Consider the following 23,697-nt stretch of genomic DNA (forward strand, 5'->3'; position numbering starts at 1 on the left):
GGGCAGCATTTCGCTGCTGCAGGGGATTTCATGTTGCAAGTACAGAGGCAGCAGCAGCAGCACCAGTACTAGAAACAACAACAAACCGAGTGTTGCACACCTGTTGCCAGCATTTTGCATGCAACTGGTTGGATCGCTCCCCATTTTTCCCCTCCCCAGTTGTTGTTGCTGATGCTGATGATGGGCAGCAATGGCAATTTGGCTTATGAACATTTTCATGGGGTTAAAGTTGCCGCTCTGGGAATGATGAACCGATTTACCACACACAGAAACACAAACACCACAATCAAAGCCATGGTTCTAGGCTTGATTTATATCGCTGTGTGTGAGTAACTCAATTAAATTGCCATTAGGGCTTACAACTCAATCAAAATCGGCTGCAAGAAAACGAGCACCCAAGTTGCCCCTTTTTGAGTCACAAACTCACTTGTAAAACTCACTCAAGAAGCGACTGAGACTGAGAAACTCACCACAGCAAAGTCACACTACCCCTCTCTGTAAGCAGCAAAAACCGAGCGAGTTCTGTAACTATCCCTTCGGAAAAAAACCCCTTGGGTTATTTCTTACTTTGTTTTTTGTTTTTTTTTTGGAATTTTCTCAAAGTTGCTGCATGAATTTATAAACAGCGCCATAACGAAAACACTAAAAAAAAAAGCGAAAACAAGTTCGTAGCGGATAGACAATGGAACAAGGGCAGCTCCTTTATAATCAGATGACACCTATTTGGCATTGAAGCATTTGATTGCCATATTTATGCAAGATAAAAAAGGCAACGGCGACAAGATTAACCACAGTCTTCTAACAGCAACAAACGTCATAACCGGTTCCGGATCAAAGGTAAACCCGAATTCAGCCCAATTCCAACCCCTGCGGATCCCCAAATAAAAAAATATAAAAACTCAAAAACTGCAGCTAAAAAAGGCTTCAACAATGCAAAAAAGCAGACAGTTGATGCAAAGGCAAGGGTAAATGCAAAAACAAAAACAAAAACCCAGAGATTGAGAAATTCGAGCAGGAGGCTGCATCTTGAAGATGCATTTATTTATCGTATGCAACGGCGAGGAGAGTGCAACGCGGGGAGGAGTGAGGAGGAAGGACTCAAGGCCTGCCTTGATCTTGGCGATATTTGGAGAACTGACATTTGATACGCCATGCAGACAGCAGCAACAAGAAGTGCTTAGCATCCTGCCGAGAATTCATCCTTTGCATTTTTATACAATAATTAAAAGTGTTTCCTTAATTAAAATTTATTTAACTCAAATATAATAAAAACAATATATTTTGGAGACTTGATAAAAATTGTTTCATTGAGTATCTTAAGACCCAGAACATTTTAAATAAGTATTTTTTTTGTTAAAAAAAAGTTAAAGGCTACAATATCGTTTCGGAAGTCAATTTTCCCAACTCCTAAATTAGTAATGGTTTAATTGTAAGTCCGTATTAGCTTATAGTTGCAGGTAGACCGCCAGGGTATTTATTTCGACTTCTCCCCCCGCTTCTCTATCAGAAATAAAACGCTCTCCTAGCCCGATCTTCCCGGCTATCTCCCTGAATCGCTTCCGTTCTCAGGTCCAGCGAAATTTACGGTTCTGATCTAATTCGCAGCAGACCGAAGACGACGGACGGCAGCCAGTTGCTGTTGGCCAAGGAAGTAGACTGATTTGAAAACAGGAAACTGTTGTTAAATTGTAGCTGGCTCATTAAAGCAGCTGCTTCGTAGCTACGCAGCCTCAGCCTCAGATCCAGATACAATTGTGGTCTAGATGACTTTTGGCGGATGTGCACATTCAGACTGAATATTATTATGACGATTTCGAAATTAAATGTCACTGAGCTGTGCTTTATTGTATGGCGTCGGCATAAATGTGAATATATCGTAACCCCGACAGTTGTCATCGGCTTAAAAATAAAAAGGATGGGGGGTGAAATTATGTGCGCAAAATTACTTTTGTATTTAATACGGTATGTGCGTGCCAAGAGCCCGCGGCTAAGTCAGCATCTACATCCACCGAGGAACTGACGAGCCTGCCCCCTTGGTGGACCTATTTTAACCCCAGCAACAGCAACAGAAACAGCAACAAAATACGCCAACAACTCACAAAAGCCCTGCACAACAAATAATCCGCGATTCTGGGTGCGAGAGTGTCGGTCGGTGTCATGTTGTTAAACAAAGTGCGTAGCCTATGCCTGCGAGCAGGGCATTTTTATTAAAAAATAATCACACATTTATGCGCCGGCAAACCGCAAATCAGCGATATTTTAATTGTCATCATGGGCGACTACAAGATGCCCTAGTCAAGTAAATGCGTTAGAGAACAAGGAGAAAATATTGAACAGTGTTATGTATAATGAAATTGAAGTCTTTACAATTTAGATCTAAAGATATTATTTTAAGTAAATTATTACTTTGTTTGTTTTTAAACATTAGACCATAATGTGCAACTACTTTAAAATTATAATTTAATAAAATATATCTTGTTATTTAAAAAATTTTTTTCATTTTTTTGTGGTTTCAAACTTTAAGAAACCAATGCCAGAAATAAAACCAATAATATGATAAATTCGTTAGGAATAGTCATGCTGAAAATTTCCAATGGCAGAGTATTCCATGTGAATAAAATCAGAACTAAAGGAGTCAGACCACAATGTTTTATGTGCCACAATTTTGCACGAAACATAGCAAACAATACCCGTTACTATTTGTTCATTACGGAAATATACGAGATATTATAATACCAATTTTCTAAACACGAGCTGCGAATTTCCAATGAATTCTATAGCATACTTGGCGGCACCCAATAAGCAGACTAAATTGCCTTTGTGTCAACATTGAGTTATTGTTCGTTCTGGTGTCAATATCAAAATAATAAGTCTTTACGAGTACTGTGAGTTGAGGTTACAGATAGATTAGGTTCGAAATTACTGCATTCGGGACCCATTGTGGTCTCATTAGGGCATTAAGCTCGGTATACTTTCTTCGCAACGCATTGTTTATGGGGTTTTATAATTTTAAAACTCCCCTGCGGAAATGCCAGCATAAAAATAACTTGCACAGCAAGAACCCAACCCATTATCCCTAACCTATCCCATAAAACCCAAGCCCAAACACAAGCCCGAACACAGAGTTAAACCCTAACCGAATGCGTGTCCGGGTCCCAAGTTGGAATATCCCATGCCCCAATGTTGTTTCGCTGCATTTGGTTTTGTGTTAGATAACCCGAAAGGGGAAACTTCAGGGCCTGACCCTAATGGGGTTGTTTAATAATAATAATACGGCAGAGAAGATGCGAGGGGGCAGATCAATAAGCCCATTGCGGGAACAGGGCCAATGGAAAACACCGCGTTGTTAACCCCTTAAGCTTTCAAATTAGTGAATGCAAAAAGTGCGTAAGAAGCGGGACATACACAGACATACATGTGTGCATATACCTACACCGACTGGTCATTGGCCTCAAAAAACTCGCTAAAGAAGAAGAAGAAATGGGAAATCGGAAGTAGGCAAAATATAGGAAGTCGGGGGATGTAGAATAAATCCAGCCAAACAACTTGTGAGCTCAGTGTATGTATGTGTGTTGAATTTTTTTCAAATGAAATTTTCAAAACGAAATTAAAATTTTACGCATTCGCAGCACTCACGCACATACACACAAACACTCATAAATATATATACTATATACTGGCCCACCCGCAGGATACAGTCATGCGAATATGGAGTACTCCTTTGGTCATAACTCAACTGGCACACACATTTACGTAATTAAGGCCTACCCAAAAGCACTTCAGACTTTGCCCAACCCCGATCCCGATTCCGAGTCCCAATTCCGAATCCAATCCAAGTCTAGCGTTCTACGGTTGTTAAACTACAGGACTTTTGCCTCCATTATATTGGCAACAGCAACAGCAACACCAACACCAACACCCAACAACCTGCCAATCAAATTGTGCTCCATACAAATTGTTTACTGCATTTTTGATTCAATTTTTTTGTATTTTTTTTTTGCCACGCCATCGACATCGACCCATCGTCCAAATAACTTTCGATGTATTTTTTATTTACGCATAGGCCAGCATGTGCGTGTTTCTGGAGCTCCTCCTTGAAGCTTGTGCTCAATTAGAGCTCTTCATATCGAGCGGTCAGCAATTAAACCATTTTCCAAGCCATTTAAACCTATCCCGAATCGAATTGTAATTGAATGTTACCTCCCCCCGTCGCCTTCTTAAAACAGATTTCCTGTGGCAGGTGTATGTATATTTTGCAGTCAGACAGCAGGTACATCATATATCCACCTGCAACTTTGCAACTTGACCTAGACCAAAGCCGCTTACGTTGACGCGTCAAGTTTTGTCAGGGCTAATACCAAACTAACGATGGCTTTTTGACATTTCCTTTTCCTATTTTTTACTATTTTCACAGCACTAGTTTCCGCCCGGTTGTTTGTTTTTTTTTCGTCACCAGAAATTGTGCGGCTTCATTGGATTGCCTTTTGGCCATCTGGAGTGGGAATCCTACCAGAAATTGAGTTGGATTTATGCATGTTAAGCCGAAAAGACGTAGTCGGACAAGTGGGCAGGGCTATAAAAACTATATTAGGAGAATGTTAGAACACGTAACCGCTTACAAAAGTTGATTTGGGGATAGCGAATAGTTCTTATTCTGCACGCTGCAATAGAAAATGCCAGTATTACCTAATAAAATTAAATACTTAGCTGAAGCGGAAATTCAGACAGGGGTTGCATCATGAAAATCATGAAAATTACAAAAAATCGTTTCGATTTTCCAAACCAAATTTTAAATGCAGATTTTTAGAGACTAAAGCCACAAAACATTAGAGATATTCCACTTCGAAATCGGATGTCTAGAAAAATATTTATGGATTTAAAACTGCAAGATTTTGGTCACTTTTCTGCTATTAGTTATTTCTCTGAAATTATGAAAGGAGTTACATCATCAAAATATCAAAAAATCGACTCAAATTTACAAACCAAGCTTTAAATGCAGAATTGCAGAGACTTAAGCCATAAGCCCTTAAAAATATACCATTTCAAAATCGGATTTCTCTAAGAAAAGTTATGGATTTAAAGCTGATGGTTTTTGGTCACTTTTCTGCAAAGTCATTTTTCGGAAATTATGAAAGGGGTTACATCATCAAAACTACAAAAAATCGACAATTCGGGACGTTGGCCAAAGAAGAATCCGAACGGGGCGAAAGAGACGGGTATGGTGCAGCAGAAAGAGATGGGAACAGAAAGCGACCGGCTGCAAGCAGACTTCACTTTCGTGCTAAATTATATCATCGTCGTCTCCAAATTGCACACACACAGAAATCGAGGGGTGGTGCGGTCGGGATTTCGGGGTACTAAATGCGATATAGGGGAGCCGGCTTGAAATGGCAACAAGTTTGCCACCGGCCGATTACCCGCTCAACCCCCTCCCCTACCCACACAGAAAATAATTTCGAATTTATTCGATGATCGATCCGGTGATGTCTCACTGCCGAATAAAAAATATCGGAAAAGAAACATGGTCAATATTTCTTCTTCTTAGAATTTAGAGCGAGCGAAAAAGTTATATTCACGTCTTTGTTTCATAACTTATTAACTAATATTTTACGAAAGTTTTATTCTAAAAGTTAGAAAATTTGCAACCAGTTTCATAAGATTAAAGCATTTGTTTAGGCAGTTTTTTTGCTTACAATTACAGATCAATGTTTTAAGTATGTATTATATAATAATTGAATCTTTGATCAAATTAATTGACATAAACCTTGTAAAAACATATATCACGTTATATACAAATAATCATATGGTAAATGTTTTCCTCTAAAAAGTTATTCTTAAAATTGTATTATTTATATATATTCTTACTAATAATATAATAGATAGATTTCTTATTTATTAGAAAGAACGGTAAATATCATTTTATTAACAATAAGGATCAATACTTTTTTTCATGTGTTCCTCGAGCGGCGTTTTCGGGCGCATTCACATTTTGTCGCTGCCTTCTTCTGTGGGTCTTGTTTTTTTCCCCTCCCTTCGAGATCCCTTACCTCCTCCCCGCCCCCATTCCACACGTCGCCTGGCATATTCGTCAATTTTTGTGCGCATGCAATTTACGCAGCGCAGCGAAGGAACTGCAAAAACCAAACTGAACCGCAGAATACGAAAAACCTTGAGTACGGTCAGTGACCAGAAAAAATGCATAAACATTTTTGTTCTCTTCCCTTTCTTCTTTGGGCAAAAGTTGGTGGCCACGGATCGGATCGGAGGCATACGGATCCGGGGGGCAAGGAGCAGAGTCCACCGGCAGCGTCTTTTTCGCAGTCGCTGCAGCCAGTCAATTGCAAATTTTCGGAAATTCTGCGAGGAGGGGGGCAGAAAAAAGAGAGAGCAGCCAGCGAGGCACGTACGATCGGACGGATGGGCTCCCCATTCCCAATCCCTTCCACCGAATATATATACCCATTAGTAGGCGATTTCAAGGGTATATCGCTCTCTTTAGAGGTTGCAAAAACATTACAGCATTACAGTTTTTTAAGGAACATTATCATTAAGTTTACTCTGAGCCAGTTCAATTATTCCTATAGAAGCATTTTTTGGGAACATTTTGAAACATCCAAATATTTTGTTTAGCCGACTTACATATGTGCTAGATTTCAGTTTTAAATTTGGTTTCATATAAATTTCTTTCTGTGTATCTTAAATTTACAATTACAATTATTTGTTAATTGCTTTGATCTAAAGCCGAATAAATATTTATAAGTATTTTAGTATCGATGGCAGACATTTAATAACACAAAAAAAAATCCTCGTACCCAATAGCTTAAAATTCATGTAATAATAGTTAAGTTCCTATGACAAGTTTTTTTGTTTTTTTGTTTTTTTTTTCTGGGTTTAAGTAAAACTTTAATTGCCTTGTAAATAGAGATTTTTTGAATATTTTTATATATTTTCCAAAGCTTGGAACTTTTCTTAGTTCTCGTTTTGAAGTTTTAAGTGCTTTAATTTTGAGATTTGTTGTTTCTTTTTAGTCTAATGAAATGTAACAATTAATTATGTTTTTCTGGCTAAATCTTAAGCCCTGCCATTTATTATTTTCAAAAGTCTGAGTATCGACTAGTCGGTAGTCGTGCAGATCCGATCTTTTTGGCTGGCGTGGGCCCGTCTGGAGGGGCTGCCTCTTAATGGCCGGCGTATTTTTGGCAGACGCTACGCACACACATTCGGCTACGTGGCTATATAGTACTATATTCGTGTGTGTTGTTTGTTGTTTGTGCATTCCTGGCAGCACAGCCCCAGCCGGTTTGGCTCAGCACTTTGATGTGGTGCAGTGGTGCGGTGGTGCGGGATCGGCGGTCCAAGGGAGACAGCAATAAGTCTGTCGATCCACTGCCATAATTTTTGTATATTTTTTGTTTTGCTCAGCAATTTTTTCGGGCTCCCCCTTTGCGTTTTCAGTGCTTTCAGTGTTTTTATGTTTTTACAGGCCCGTTCTGCTCTTTTCAATTATCAAGGACAAATGTGCGTTGAACTTGATCTCGCTTTTCATTGCCGCAACTCCTGTTGCCCCTCGCCTGCTCTTGATCCCATTTTCGTTTCTTGCAGATGCAGATACTTTTGCCCTTGCAGTTGCTTTTGTTTACACCAGTCCAATTTTAAATTTAGATCTCTGTCTGCTCGCTGGCTCTGGCCCCCTCCCCCCAAAAAAAAAAGTCGTCGTAAAATTCGTTGCCTTAGCGCGCTGCAAACGCTGATTAGGATCCAGATAGGAGTTCAGCCAGCAATTAAGATCACTAATTTATCTGCCATGCCAAGCAAACACTGCCTCAGACCATAAGAAAGCCAACAAATGGGCCAGTGAATTTGATTCCGCCGCCGCAGCCATTTCAGGCCATGATTTGAGCAGCTTGTCCGAAAAACTGCCCGCCATTTGGGGGGGATTCATAAAATGGCATCGGCAAGTGAGCTCTCAGTTTGCAGTTTGCAGAACCCAGGGCCCACATCTCATATCCCATATCCCATATCCCTGGCGGTTTCCACTCACAGACACAAAGTCTGACAAAGCAACCTGCTGACTAACCCAGCCCAGCTAAAACCCCAACACGATGAGAGTGCATTGCATTCGAAGCCATTCGAGACGGACCTGCAAGGTGGATTAAGTTGTTATGTTGGGCATTAGCAGAGGTGTTGCTGATGCAGGCAGCTGTTTTATTTACCCTTAGATTGCAGGTACATGAGCTATTGCTGAAGGTTTTGCCTTTTCAATTTTATGGACATGGTTTCAAAATAACATTAACCTTATCTCGAATGTTAATTACAATTAGGGCAATTTTCTCGTTTTATGGTAAGTTCAAATTGGGTTATTAACTGAACATTATCATATATAACCAATTCTCTGCTTAAAGTAAATTGATACCTTATCGTGAGAACAACAGAACAGAGTATTATGTTAGAATTTACCTATAAATATGGCTGACTTTTTGTTGACACAGTGTATTTAAATTTTAATTTTTTGGTAGAGAAAAAATTGAATATTAAAACAAAAAAAATTAAACATAATTTTATCTATAAACTAGCATAATTTTACATTTAAGCGAAAGGGTTTTTGATTAGTGCTTATGCAAAATATATATATGTTGTTAAAAAAATATTAACGAATTTGAGAAGGGCATTTCGAGAGTTGGTTTTTTGTAAAACTCTTGATTTTGGCATGTCTTCAACTCCAAAGTTTGTTGGCACTTTGTTGCTGAATGCGATTGCGGCATGCCACAGGTGAGTGCTAGATGGCAAATTGTTTTGATAGCCAGAAAATCAAGGTGAAAGAAAGGCTTTAGCTGAAAAAGTTGGCAAAATCCGCCAGCACCAACAAATGGTGTGTCCTAAGTCATTAGGGATAGCATGAGCGGTTGCTTCTCATTCTGGGCATGCTGCAGCAACATTAATGGGCACAATAGAATGCCTGGCATTCATCAACCCTATAAGCCAACTCATCAGCAACAATTTTTGTAGCATTTTTAAGTTAATTTACCCAACAGGAAAAACATTCGAGATTCCTGTCGCCATCTCAGACTCCATGGCCATTGCCATCAGCATCGCCATTGCCATTTCCATCGCCATCTTCATCTCCATCTCCGTTTCCATCTTCATCAGCGTTTCTACTAGTGTCTAACTAAAAATCTTCCTCTGCATTCGATCATTTATGGCATTTTATTTGGCGCGTCAGCAAATGTTGCTAAGCAATTTATTTATGACATTTTTTTTGTTGTTTCTGTTGCCACTGCTGTTTAAATGCTGCGCGCCACATTTGCCAACTCGGGATCGTGCGGCAATGTGTGGCACAACAAAAAAAAAAAAAAAAAACAACTAAAGAAACTGGCCGCATGACGCGTCCAAAACGCGCGACAACTCAAATCTTGTAATAGCCGCAGCCACAACATGACAAGAGACTCGAGTTCCATATTCATTAGTTACTATAAAGAAAGAAAAAAAAATAGGAGACGAGGAGCAACTACAGTAAGAGCCATGATCATCAGGCAACTAAATGTGGCTAATGACTGCCAAGGTGTCTTGGCTAAAACACCCTTGATTTTCTTGCCTCCAAATTGCAAATCGCCGCCAACCTAATCAGCCTGCATAAAAGACTCAACCAATTTAGGCATTTCCTTCGCAAATTGAATCAGTTTTCTATCATTTTTTATGATCTTTAAATTTAAAATACCCTTGGAGAACAAAAAAAAATGGGAACAGGAAAATGGGAATGGGAAGGGGAGGAAAACATCGAAATCAGGGGGGTGGGGACGGGGAGGGAAAAAAATAGTAGCGAAAATCAAGCTGGTTCAACATTGAGTTGGACAAGTGAAGGAAAAACCTGATTTTTCCTTTGGGCCCAGCGCAAACATCGCAGCCAGGGGGGCCGGATATGGCCAAATTGCTAGGGTTCCCGGCCGCCGGTAATTGGCATTGCCATTGCCAATGCCAGCCAACAACAAAAACAACAACAGCAACAACAAAAGGCTACGGCAATAGCCACAAAAACAAATGCAAGGAGAACGACAATTTTTTCTGTAGTTTTTAGCAAAAATAAATATGAGTCCATCGCTCTGGACCTCAAGCTGCTCTAAGTTCTCTCTTCTCTTACTTAGGGCCCTGGTTTTTGTTGTATGTTTTTATGGTTTTCATGCCCTTACCAAAGGTTTATATGATATTTGGATGACAAATAAAAAAAATAAATAATAAAAAGTAGTATGTTATGCAATTTTGATTATTATGTTAAATATGAGTTCACAGTATTTAATTTGAAGATTTTTTAAAAGATTAATATTTCATAATAAATATATCTGTCAAATTTTTTGCATAAAATACATAAAAGCTTTTTTTTTAAGTGAACAAGGTTATTCAATATTTCAGAAAACAGAAAAATGCTTTTAAATCCTTTTAATATAAGTTTCGTAATATTTCATATGTTTATGTTATATGTGCGTCAAATACATGTATTTAAATTCAATTACACATTTTTTGCAATATATATTAATAAAATTATATACAAACAAAATATGAATAGCATCCAAACTATACTTATAACTATACTTTTTTGTAAATCATGATGACTCTATATTATGATTAGTTATTAGAAATGTTAGGTAAATAATATAATAATAATATAAATTCTTATAAGCCTACATTATTTTTATAACAATTTAAGGGACTTGAGTTTTTTTTTCTAAGTTTCATTTAAGAGTATTTAGACTTCTGTCATCTTAGTCGGCATCAATTTTTTGTGAACTTTTTTAGGCAGCGACAAACGCCAGGGAAGACAGATGTGCGACATTGCAATTTGTTACAGTTGCAGTCGCATTAATGGCAGCAGAATGGGGCGGGGCAGCGGGGAGGCTGCGTTTTAGCCAGGTTCTGGGTTTTCAGGCAGGGTCTGCAACAGAAAACTGGGACTGCGACTGCGACTTCGAATGAGTCTGAGTCTGAGTTTGAGTTAAAGGCTTGGGAAGAGTTGGGAGCAGCGGCAGCAATAGCAACCTAAATATTTTAATGCCCCGGCCACATTGATGGTTCACTTTTTGCTGATGATGGTGCTGCTGCTGCTTCTGTGGCAATTAACATTTTTTGCGTGCACAAATATTTTTCGACTTGGGAGAAAGAAGGCAGTTGCAGCGGCAGATGCACATGAAATTCACAACAGAAGCTGCTTCTGCTGCTGCTGCTGCTGCAGTTGCATGAAACACAAACAAATTAAACCTAAGGTGAGTACAACAAAAAGCAGGCATAGAAAAATGAAAAATACATGCCAGCCAACTGAAAAAACAGCAACAATTGACTTCGGCCTGGCTGAAAACGTAACGAAATATGTTAAAATGCAACCAAGTGAGTAAATTGTGCGCAACAACTGTTGGAAAAAGGGGGGGTGTTGGTGAAGGTTGTGGGTGGAAAAGGGGCTTGGGAGAACTGTTTATGTAGCCCACTCAGACACACACACTACCACACACACACTCTGTCGGGCACTTCATAAACTAAGCAAATTATTATTTAAAAGTCCACCAAGTGAGAGGGTCTGAGCCTTGGGTTCGGCTTTGGGCTGCACTTGTACAAAAATTATGCACAAATTGTTTTAATTACGCGCTGCCGCAATTTGCGGCCTCAGCGGAGAGGTGGGGGTGTAGTAGATGTTTGCGGCATGGAGCATCAACGGAATTTGCTGTGTGTTGTAGCAACAAACTTTGGGAAAATTGTTGCCAAATTGCATTCGGTTTGACGATATTTTGTTCGCCCCTTTTTTTTTCGTTGCCCAGATTAGCTTCTCTTGGAAAAAGTGGGCTAAATAGGGCTGCCAAAACATTTAACATAAGGGAGTTGAAAGATTTCGGGTTTCTAAGTTTATTGAATATTTTAAATTTCATTTTAAACGAAAGAGTGTTTTGAATGGTAAATTATAAATTGAAATGAAGTCAAGAGAGTTCTAATAAACATCTTAAAATTAATCCTAATTTCTCTTAAATAAACTACCCAAGCAAACTTTATTTATATTTGTTCTTCAAACTGCCTCAAGCTTTAAAAAAAAATTTATTATTATCCAAAAGCAGGCAATGCATTTGTCATTGTAACTTGCCATACTTACAACTATATTCTCATAATTATTTTAATAATTCGGAAACCTTATATTTCATTAATCAAATACACCAATTGTCTCAAAACATGTGTAGGCCCCACTTAACTTAAAATGAGTGCCCTTTAATTACTTTTATTTGTTCATTACTTTTATTTGTTTATTAATAACGTCGAATTTCGAGTACTTACAAATCTTAGTTATTTTGTTATCTTTGGATATCTGTGAATTATAACAAACTCATCCAAAAATGTACAAAAAACCCTAATTTAAACGCCCTTTATAGGGTACCCGGTAAAGCATCTGCAGCTTCAGTCAATCTTCCCTGAAGCCCTGGTTTTTGTGGCTGCTGCTGCTGCTGTTGTTGTTTTATTTTTTCTGTTCTATTCATATTATTTTTAATTATATGTAGCTACATAGAAAAAAGCTCAAGTTTGGCATAGAATATGGAGTGGGGTGGTGGCGGTAGCGGTGGAAGTGGCAGTGGCAGTGGAAGCCAACGGCAAAATTGGACCCACCCATTTGATGGTACCGCCTCGCTACAAGTGCCTTAAAAATATTTTCACTTTACATTTTTTGCGTGCGAATGTTGTGGATTGCGGGGGAGGGGGAGGGGTGATTGAGGGGGGTGGGGGGTGGCTAGCGAACGGTAGCGCCAAGTAACACAGACAATGTTGCTTGCCGCTAAGGCCTGATAATTACCAGGTTGTTGTTGCTGCAACGAACCCTTTCCCCCGCTTGCCACTAAATTTATGCTGCCTTCGCATGCACACTCAGGTGTAAGGGGTGTGTAGGTGTGTGTGTGTGTGTGCTGGTGGGTATAGAAGTCAAGTCAATCTTTAGACTGTTTTTACATAATTATAACAACGAGCGCGCTGCCTCCACTGATGCTTCTTCAGCTGGCATTTTATTGTTTTCGCTTCTCGTAACCGTCTTTTTTTTCACCGCCGCTACTGTTGTGGCAATTTAAATGCCTAAACAATAATTTGTGCATAATTCTGGCTGGGGTTATTGTTTTTGGTTAATGCACGCCCAACCCAGTCATGCCAAGTCGCGATCTCTGCCTGCCCCAGCCAGCTGGCAATTATGTTATGCAAATCTTTTCGGGGCCAATTAGAGTACTTCCTCCAGCTAGGATTTCCCCTTCAGGCAAAAATCCCCCAACAATATCCGTTTTCCATTAAGAAAGGGCCTGCCACCATACATTTTGTCCATATTTTACGCACTTTACGCACCGATTTGGGCCTTAAAAAGAAAGATGGATGGAATGGCAATGCTATTCGTACAAATGGGCACTGGTTTCCGGTTTCCGGTGGCGAAAATTTACGGCCTGCCTGGGAAAAAGGCCTCGAGAACTATTCGCGGAACCTTCAATTTCCTGGGCACGCACAAAAATCCAGCAAAGTACAGTTGTGCATTAAACGTTTTTCCACCTTTCCACCCAAAGAATTTTCCCCTACACTTACGCCACCCATCAATTGGGTGAGTGAAAAATATCGATAAACTGCACACTGCCCCCTGCCGCGCCCACAAATCCCAAACTGCGTGCATTTTATTTATTTATGTATATTATAAATTTTACATACACATCATTACGTGGGGGCAGGGCGGACTCCGTTTAACTCTTTTTATGCGGTGGGTGGCTTGTAGGGTGGTGGTGGTTTCTATTTGAGGGGCGCCAATTTACGCACAATGAAGAAAGTTTTGAGGGCGTTTCACCTGGGCTCCAAATGGGTGGCGGGGGCGGAGGCGGGTTGCAGAGGTGTATCTGGTAATTTTTAGCTTCCGTTTGCTCTTGCTTATTTGGGCATGACTGAACGAACGAACGAACGAACGAACGAACGGCCGCCCACTCCCGCCCACTCGAAATAAGTCAGTCTGCAGTCCGTTTGTCAGGTGGCCGCCTGCCCTCAGGTGTGCATGCGTGAAAATTCTTCCACCACATCGATTACTTTACGCAAATTAGTGCGTAGATATTTTACAAAAATGTTCTATAAATAATTCACGAACAGTTCAGTTTGATGTGCGGGTAATCGGCGTAATACGAGTACCGTTCTCTTAGCCCAGGTCAGTTGACTTGGCTCACACTCCGGCTGCCAGGACCTAAATGATGGCTTCGATTGGAAGGGATGGTGGTTGTTGTAGTGCTTGTAGATGGGCGAACACACACATTGTCGCTTCATTTAATCTAAACGCTTAATTTAGCAAATTTATGCATTTTTCATGTCACTATTGAAGGCGGAGAAGGTTTGAACTTAAAAGTTTTAAATTTAAAACACTTCCTTTTGAAATATCTTTAGACTTGAAGCCTCGGTATGTTAAAATAAATATGCCCAATCCAAAAGTCCAAAGGTTGATGATCTTTCATACTCTCATAAAAAAAACTTACAAAAATAAATTTCAAATAAAACTGAGCACATATTTAATTAAAATCATCCAAAAATTTATTAACAGCCTGGGCATATGTTCTTCCGTTGGCTCTTCTCGGATACAATCGCACGGCCTTATGCGAACGCGGTATAATGGCCAGTTTGTTCTCCTTCCGCAAGAACTTAAGACCAAAGTTCTCGAAGAAAGATGCGTTGTTTACAATGCGCACCAGTATGGATTGTCTATTGAGAAGGGCAAATACAGTGTCGCGACCCACTGTGGATCCCGGCTCAGATTGATCCACCAGAACAATGGAGTGTATGCAATTGCAAGCTGCCTGCTTGAAGAGCGACGCTACAGAATCCGTGGCCAGAATGGGATCGAAATTGGGAGAGCCGGGTTTCTTCAGTTTCACCGGCACCAGAGCATTCATAACCGAATTCCGCATTTCATAAGAAGATTCATTTGGAATTTCAAGACCATCGCGCTTGAACTCCGTGGGGAAGAACCGAAGTCCTGGCATTTTGAAGTTAAAGCTTGAGCAGTCGTTCCTGTTGATCGGCCTGTTGCAATTGATCAGGACAACGTCCAGGAGGCGGGGGAACTGGGTTAGGGGGCAGAGCACGTCGTATACCGATTCAAGACCATCCAATTTCTCCCCCATCTTGGCATCAGTGAAGTAGACAGCGGTGGAGACGGAATTGTTGCTCACAAGCTCGTCCAAGGTCACGTTGAACCAAGAAAACCTTCCTTTGGCCTTGACTCTAACCATTCGAGCACCCTCCGTCGGGGAAATTCCGTGTTCTGGAAGAAAACTCAGGAGTGCAAAGCATACCACCAACAGCATTTTATCCAGACCACAAATCTATTGAACTAACTTCGGCAGCTTAGCAATCTCAATCCCTCGTAAATATTTGAGTCCATGACAATATAATTAGCCATAACAAAATTACATTTTTTTAGTGTTTTTAGTGAAACTGATCAATTTTATTTTATTTTCATTTATTTTGTTAGCCATCCAAAACTAACTGCGGCCTTGGCATTAGCTTTATTTGGATAAAGTTGAACGAGCCTCCGCGTCATTTCTTTTTGATTAAAAGAAACTATCATAATAAAATATAGATACTTTTTTTTCGCTTTGATAAGATAACCGAATCCAGTGACATCTTAAATTAATTTTATTTAAAATGACTTGTAATTGTATTCCTGGAATTTGGATTAAAAGGTGGTGAATGCTGAAATGTTGGTCCTGTCTAGCAGGACTTTTGTAGGCATAGATTACCAGTTAGGAAAAAAAATGCCAATTTATTATCAAAGATAAACCTAGTTCCGCTGATGTTAAGATACTAAAGGTCAAATACATTATTATTTTAAAAGTCTGTTAACAAACCAAAAAAAAAGTGGGTTTTCCAATGATCCCATGGTAGTTTAAACTTCATGTCTTACAAAGACTTAATGTCGTATCCCTTGGAAGTGGACAGGCCATCGAAACTGAAATTAGCCTCAGCGTAGAGGTTTTTCAGGTATTTCAGCACTTCGTCAGTCCTCCAGCTTTGGTCTTTGTTCCTGCAGGTGGGACACATATTCGCGCTGGGAAACTGCGTGGCAGTTGGCTTGTTGAATTCGTTGTGCGTTTCCCAGAGCCAAAGTATCTCCGCGTCATGGGTTTTCACCAGTTCAATGGGTCGAAGTTTGACCATTTTCTCAAAGTTGCTCACGCAATCTGGACAATCATAGAAATACTTGAGGAAATTCCGAATAGTCTTAAGAACTGTGCCCGGAAAGAATGGGTAGTAGGGCAACGCGTTCTGCACGGTCCAATAGTGGAACAATGTCCACAGGGCGCAGGGGTAACCCCGCGATCTGGAGCTGTTGGGTGCGCAACCAACGTAGTTCTTGGCCGTGAAGACCTCCTGATATTTCAACTCTAGGGACTTCAGTTTTTCAGAGAACTGCTTCCCCGTCAACGGTTTAGGAGGTGATACTGGTGGCCAAGCGTATCTAACTAGCGAATCTCCATCATTATTCAGTGGGTTTAATTTCTTAAGGACACGAAAGAATTGGTCTAGCGCCATCAATTTATCTCCTTCCATAAGTGTGGCATTAGGAATCACGGTGTGCATAATCGTGTCAAGGCCCTTAATCAGATCGGCTCGATAGACTTGCTTCGTGACCTGCCTAAGTTTAAGATAGTTTACAAAATTTACTCATTTCGATGAGTGTTCAAATAGTAAGTAGTACAAACCCAAGTGCCACGTTGCAGAATAAAAGCGGGGCACAAAACAGGAGCATCCAAAGGCCCAATGACGTGACCTTATTTGGCGACTTGAGAAGCGGCTTCATTTTGGAACGATGGTTACAGATCGACTAATAATTTTACTAATATTGAGCCCTTTTAAAGAACCCAGGGTAATTGTTTTTGTGTCGGCTCGAATCAATAAAAGTCTTAATGTCATTACATATATTAACTTTTGCTTTAATGGATATGCATCCAGTAATTCGGTTACTTGATAGTAACAGGGTTATTTATAGATTGTTACGCCTTAACATTCCGTTTTGTTAAAGGTTGCCAATTACCTTTTTGGTGTTGCTTTGTATCATAATATATATCTAAGCTAAGAGTAAGGTAGTGTCCGTTCCAGATCAGTCTAATAAATACTATATGGGATACCTTGGAATATTTATCATAAAGAATTGAGTAGCGGACCTTAATTAAATAAAGGTCTTAGGCAATGCATCTAAGTTGTTAGCCAAAAAAAAGTCAAAGTCAATCTATTAATTCTCTGTTTAATTATATTTCAATTTTTTTCCTTCTATTAGTACTGCTTTGGGAATCACGGTGTGCAAAAACCTGTCGATGCCCTTGATCAAATCGATTCGATAGACCCGCAAAGGTCTCTTCACAGCTTGCCTAAGGATCGTCTTTTCTTGCATTTCCAAAAGTTTTTTGAGGGTTCGAGCTTTTGTGGTGGGTGGAATTTTCGCCCCTTTAATTCCGAAAAACCTGAGGTACTCTTTTATGGCAGCGCCATATGATTCACCTGTCTCAAATTTTTGTGCCAGCTGTAGCGGGTTTCCAGTCCTTAACTTAAACAAAAGAATTTGAAACTAATATTATTCACATTTACTTTATTACCTTTTGACCAAACAAATAAAGATTATATATAATATTTGACAAGCTTATGCATATATTTATAATGCAATTTATGTGAAGTAGTTTAAGTAATAGAAATGTATTTTCAATCGTATCCCTGCGAAGTGGGAAGCCCGTAAAAGCTCACGTTCTTGATGTCGTAAAGGTGTTTCAAATATTTTAAGACTTCATCCCTCCGCCACTCGGAGTTATTATTCCGACAGGTGGGACAGTTCTCCACGCTGGGGAACTGGATCTTTGGGAACTGGGGATCCTCAGTGATGGGATCGCCGGCAATGCGTTGATTGACTTCATTGTGGGCCTCCCAGAGCCAGAGTATCTCCTCGTCAGAGGTTTTCACTTGCGACATATTTCGCCGATTTGCCATCTCTTGAAAGTGTTTGGAACAATCCGAGCAGCCGAAGAAGTACCTGACAAATCCATGAATGGTATTAAGAATGTTGCCCGGCTGAAAATGGTGCGGTTTCTTCGCAGCCTCCACGGTCCAGTGGTGAAACAGTGTCCACAGGGAGCAGGTGAAGCTCCGTAGGAGGGGTCGAGTTCCAATGCAGCCAATGTAGCGCTTTGCCTTGAAAACCTTCAGGTGCTTTTCCTCTGATTCAATTAACTGCTTGAACTCAGATCCTTTGTCCAATCTCCGTTGTGTGGAGCGGTACACTCTGGTCACCAGTTCCCTACCATCCTTGTTCAGGGGATTCAAATACATCAAAGCCTTCATTACGTTATGCAGGGCGAGATCATTTCCACCCTGAAAGAAAAAGTATTTGTGAAGTTCGTTGTGCAGGATCTTGTCGATGGCCTGCTCCAGATCGGCACGATAGATCTTGAGTGGCGGTTTAAGGACCTCAGCAAGGACGGCTTGATTCCGCTGATCCAGAAACTCATTGTCGTTCGTGGCCACAGCGATGGGCAGTGGCGGATCTGGCTTAAAGTTGAGCTTTTTCAGGAATTCCCCAACCGTGTTCGCATAATCTTGGCTTGTATTGGAAGCAGGTTCCAAATACTGGGCATTGCCACTTCGATCGATTATTGCTAGTGATTCTTTGGTGGGTACCAAACCAAAGTTGGCAAAAATCTGGGCATCTGGCACAATTCTCACTGCCACTTCTTTGAAGGGAAGCAAATCCAGCAGCAAGTCCCTGCCAATGTGAGCCTTTCTTGGCTGCAGCACGAGGGCAATGTATTTGACGGGGCTGTCCAAACCCTGATGATCCCGGAATACTGTCTCTGCCGTATCATTTGGTGTTAGATAACGGAAGTTTGCCACATCGGCTGCGTACTCATATTGGCCCAATAAATCGGCCAGAACGGCAGTTATAAGCTTGGGATCCTGCGTGGGTATGACAGAGCCAAGGAATTTCTGCCTCTTCTCCGTGTCGGGATCAAAGAAGCGCAGCGAGGGCGTCTGGCGCACACTGAACACCCGGCAGAGTTCGGCATTCCGCTCCTGGGCGCAATCCACGGCATAGAATCGGAGCAGTCTGCGCCACTTGTACAGGTCACGGGCTAGCCCCTTGTAGACCGGTGCAAAGCGCTGACAGTCGCCGCAGAAGGTGTTCAAGAACTGGACCAGCTTGTTGGTTTTCAGGTTCAGGACTGGCCTCAGTGAGCCAATGTCCAGCATAATCACATTGTCCGCATCGCTATAGAGACTGGCCTCGTTGGCCGTCCTTCTGGCATTTGTGCGGCCAAACACTTCGGGGGCGAAGAGCAACAGCAGGCAGCACAGAAGCGTCTGGAATCCAAGCCGAATCCAAGTCATTTCCACACGACGGTGCTCACCACTCAAATGGGCCACTTAAACTGATCCAATCGCAAGGGCTCTTTGGTAATTATAGCCGCATTTGGATTCGCCCTGCCTCGCTTGTTAAATCACCCATCCCAAATCTCTCTTTCTCTCAAAACTGGTTTTCATAATTTCGTGGCTCGGTATTCTATCCAGGTACACCCAAATGAATTCCAAAAAATTGTATGTTTATTTTTTTGTATTATGCACAAAAGATAGAAACCAAAAAGTCGTATAAATATAGGTAGCAGGAGCAGTATAACATACAACAACAACTTGGTTGGCATTTATTTTGACTGCGTTTATTGCCTGCTTATAGACACTTGAGGTATGTTGTAGGTTTCTAAGTTCTTCTCAAGGTGGGCAATCCGTAAAAGCTCACGTGCTTTATATCGTAGATGCGCTTCAGGTACTTCAACACCTCGGCCAAGTTCCATCCTTTTGGCTTCTTGTGGCAGGCCGGGCAGTGTTTCCGCAGCGGAAATTGCACTTTGGGGAACATGGGATCCTCAGTGGCGTCGCCGGCCAACCTATTGTTGACCTCGTTATGGGCTGCCCAAAGCCAAAGTATCTCCTCGTCGTGGGACCTCACGGATTCAATATTTCGCCGCTTGGCCATCTGCTGGAAGTGCTTGGAACACTCTGTGCAGCCGAAAAAGTACTTGGCGAATCCAAAGAGAGCAAGTATCACAAAGCCGGGCTTAAATACCTTTGGATTTTGGGCCGACATCACAGTCAAATGGTGGAAAAGTGTCCAAAATGAGCAGGTGATGCCGCGCATTAGAGGCTTAGAGCCAATGCAGCCAACGTAGCGAAATATTTTGAAGACTGTTCCCAGCCCTTTTTCGATTTCCGCAACTTTATTCGCCAACTCGGCTCCTTTAATTTTCTTAATAGTCTTTAGGTGACTTTTAAGCCTGTGAAGTAGTTTTCTGCCGTCTTGGTTCAAAGGATTAAAGCGGTTAAACAGTTCAATAAGACGGTACAAGGCCAAAAACTTTTCGCCCTGAATGAGTGGCGCCTTGGGAATCTCGATGTGCAGAAGTTGGTGCAGAGCCTGCTCCAAGTCGGCTTGATAGACAACCGGTGGTGAAGCCAGCACCTTCTCCAGAATAACTGCGTCCATCCCCTGCAGTAATACCTCTTGCGGAGCTATAGTTGTTGGCAATTTGGGAATCCTCGTGTGCTTATTTTGTTCTAGAAAGTTAGCAACGCTTTCCACGTATGCAGAGCTACTTTCTTCGGTTGGTGTTAATGGATGCTGTTTGCCAGTTCTATCTAGAAGGGCGATATTTTGGGCGGAAGGCATCAGGCCGAATTGGGTGAAGAGCTGAGCATCATTAAGGATCCGCACAGCCACATCGGGATAGGGAAGGAGGTCCAGAAGCGTTAAAATTCCGATCTGGGAATTCTGCGGCTGATATACCAGCAAAATATAAAACAGCTTACGGTTAAATCGACCGAAGATACTCTTTGCAGTCTCATTTTTCTGAACAGGAGCAAAGATCGGCTTTAGTTTCTTGGTTCCAGTGTAGTCATTTTGGGCCAGATGCTTAACAAGCAGGTTCACGAGTTTCTTGGAATCTTTACTGGGTAAATTTGTTCCGAGTCCATGACGTGCTTTCACGAAATTTGAATGATAGTAGCGCAGTGTGGGCGTCGACTTGATGTTAAAATCCCGGCATACACTCACGTTGTCCTCCTGGGCACAGTCTACGGCATAGATTCGCAGAATACGGTTCCACTTTTGCAGATCGACAGCCAGTTTCTTGTAGATGGGCGCGTACCTTCGACAGTGTCCACAGAAAATGTTCAGGTATTGCACCAACTTTCCAAGAGCTGGAGCTTTTAGAGCTTTTTCAAAATCCAAGCCTTCGACCACATGCACATTATCCAAACGTGAGTATAGTGATATTTTCCCAGCACTCCTTAATCTAACCGAAAATCCTCCCGGTAAAATCGCGATAAGGAGGAGGCTCTTGAAAAACGAGAGCCCGAAGAGTCGAAACATTTTAATTTGTCAACTTATTCCAATGTACAGTATTGCCAAGACCCGATTAGTATAGCCGTGGTAATTTATATGTAATTAGCTTCGCTCCTAACTCTAATTGTAAAGTCGAACGTTTCGACTATAGCTGATTTAAATAATTAATTTTAGTATATTATGGTGTAGGACATTCCATAGAAACTAAGGTTTGTAATGTTATAGAGACTTCTTAAGTATTTTAAAACATTTGGTCGCATCCAATCATTTTTATCTTTGCAATCATGGCAGCTGGCCTTGTTGGGAAACTGAATTTTGGGAAACCTTGGGTCTAGAGTGCCGTCATCTTCCAGACGTTTATTGAACTCATTATGCGTTTCCCAAAGCCAGAGTATCTCTTCATCGTGTGATTTCGCATCCAAAGGCTTTGCTATTCTTATAAACTCTTCGGCGCAGGAAGGACACTCAAAGAAAAAATGCTGGATAAAGCCTCTGATAGCTTTTGCCACAAATCCCGGCTGGAATGGCTCGCTTAGATTGGCTGCCTCCACAGTTAGGTAATGGAATAGGATCCACAGGGAGCAGGGGTACTCCCGCAGGAAGGGTTTTGAGGGAACACAGCCCACGTAGTGCCTTCCGCCGAAGACCAAGCTTGGAGCCAGTTCCAAGGTATACAAGCGCAGCAGAAACTCCTCTCCTGTTAGGTGATCCTTATGCTCCAGCCACGTGTGCATCCCCTTAAGCATCATTGCACCCTTCCGATTTAGTGGATTGACTTTGGCCATAACCATCATGAAGTTCTTCAGAGCAACAAGGCTGTCGCCTTCTAGGTTTCGCTTCTTGGGGATCTCAATGTGCAGCAGTTTGTACAAAGCCCGCTCCAAGTCAGCACGGTATATTCTCAATGGTGCTCTCAACACATACTGTTCAATCTCTTTCTGCTCCAGTTGATAGGAATCCGCACCTTCCGCCCACACTATGGGGTGATGCGATGGGGGACTTGGATAACCTTTATCTTTGAGGAACTTTTGCAGGAGATGAACATAAACTTTAACCGAATGCCTTTCAATTTCCCAGGAATACTGTTTCCCATTCCGATCGAAAATGCTCAGCTTTTTGCCAGCAGTCAAGTCCATGAGAGTATGATCATCTTCAACAATTCGTACGCTCACTTCCTTGTAGGGCAGCATATCGAGAGCAGTCTCCATTCCGAGAAATGAACGACTTGGCTGGTAGACGAGCACAATGTATTGAATCTTCACATCGTCTGCCCAGAGGTTACTCAAAGTTTCGTTGTGCAGAACACCATCGAAGTTAAGATAAGGAAGCTCGGGATAACTGAGAAGTCCAACAAGATCCTCCACAATTGAAGCTAATTCCAGGTTGGTTATTTCGAATCCGTGGCGATAACCTATCTCAACCAGATCTGAATGAAAGAACCTTAGAGTGGGCATTTGTCGCACTCTGTAAGCGCTACAGACTCTTATGTTGTGCCCTTTGGTGCAGTCCAAAAAGTAAACAGCCAGCACTTTCCGCCATTTACTTACTTTGGAAATTAGTTTTTCCACCGTGTCCTCGAACAACACGCACTGTTGGCAGAAATTGTTGGAGAAAATCACTAGCTTTCCAAGTGTCGGCTTACTCAAGATTTTCTCCAGACTTTTTGAGTTCAAAATTTCGGGCACATTCGTTCCGTAGATGAAGTGAGGTTTTGTCTTTCCCGTGGAAAAGGGTAAAAATATGAAAATCAGCGATGCCCACAGCACCAAAGTGGTGGAATGAACTGGAAACATCGTTTCCAAAAGCGTTTTGCGGCGCTACTGGAAATATTATAATAAATCTGTTTCTGGATTGACGGAAATAATTGCTTCAATTGGATCTGCTTCACTTATTCATTTGATTTCATTCATTCTCTTTCTCAATGTAAGCAAAACAAGAACACTTTGTTATATAGTTAGTACTCAGAGGCTGGCATGTAGTACCTTCTGTATTTATTTTGTTAATTAACGAAGTTTTCCTCAATTCAGCAATTTTTTTCTAGTCTCAGCTAGTTGTCAATAAGAAAGGAGAATTTACCTATTAACTGATTTCATTATTTTATTGAAAAATAAAATATGTACGTACAGTATCATTCTGTTTTATTTTATCAAAGAAAGGTATAACAACAGCTTTTATTTTGAGAATAAAATTTAAGCACCACAAAATGTGCGGAATAATGTCAGAACTCATTAACTTTCACTGATTTTTGATGTTCTTTCGTAAAATTTAATTTTCCTTGGATCCTTTCCATG

The 23,697-nt window shown here is 41.1% G+C and overlaps 3 protein-coding genes across 3 annotated transcripts; all 3 read right to left on the reverse strand.

The window, feature by feature from the left end:
* Positions 1-15,767: 15,767 nt before the first annotated feature.
* Positions 15,768-16,838, reverse strand: LOC108143790 (sulfhydryl oxidase 2-like). The gene is made up of 2 exons (XM_017268314.2): positions 16,728-16,838; positions 15,768-16,660 (listed from the first exon to the last, which is right to left on the reverse strand). The coding sequence occupies exons 1-2, from the start codon at positions 16,823-16,825 to the stop codon at positions 15,925-15,927; spliced, it is 834 nt and encodes a 277-aa protein (XP_017123803.1). The 5' UTR covers positions 16,826-16,838; the 3' UTR covers positions 15,768-15,924.
* Positions 16,839-17,594: 756 nt separating this feature from the next.
* Positions 17,595-19,425, reverse strand: LOC108144084 (sulfhydryl oxidase 1). Its single transcript, XM_017268735.1, has one exon. It carries the CDS (start codon positions 19,396-19,398, stop codon positions 17,722-17,724), a length of 1,677 nt encoding a protein of 558 aa, XP_017124224.1. The 5' UTR covers positions 19,399-19,425; the 3' UTR covers positions 17,595-17,721.
* Positions 19,426-19,553: 128 nt separating this feature from the next.
* On the reverse strand, positions 19,554-21,600 carry LOC108143747 (sulfhydryl oxidase 1). Its single transcript, XM_017268278.2, has one exon. It carries the CDS (start codon positions 21,431-21,433, stop codon positions 19,766-19,768), a length of 1,668 nt encoding a protein of 555 aa, XP_017123767.1. The 5' UTR covers positions 21,434-21,600; the 3' UTR covers positions 19,554-19,765.
* Between the last annotated feature and the right edge of the window lie 2,097 nt (positions 21,601-23,697).

Source organism: Drosophila elegans, unplaced genomic scaffold, assembly GCF_018152505.1.
Source record: "Drosophila elegans isolate 14027-0461.03 unplaced genomic scaffold, ASM1815250v1 contig_468, whole genome shotgun sequence".
Classification (NCBI taxonomy): Eukaryota; Metazoa; Arthropoda; class Insecta; order Diptera; family Drosophilidae; genus Drosophila; species Drosophila elegans.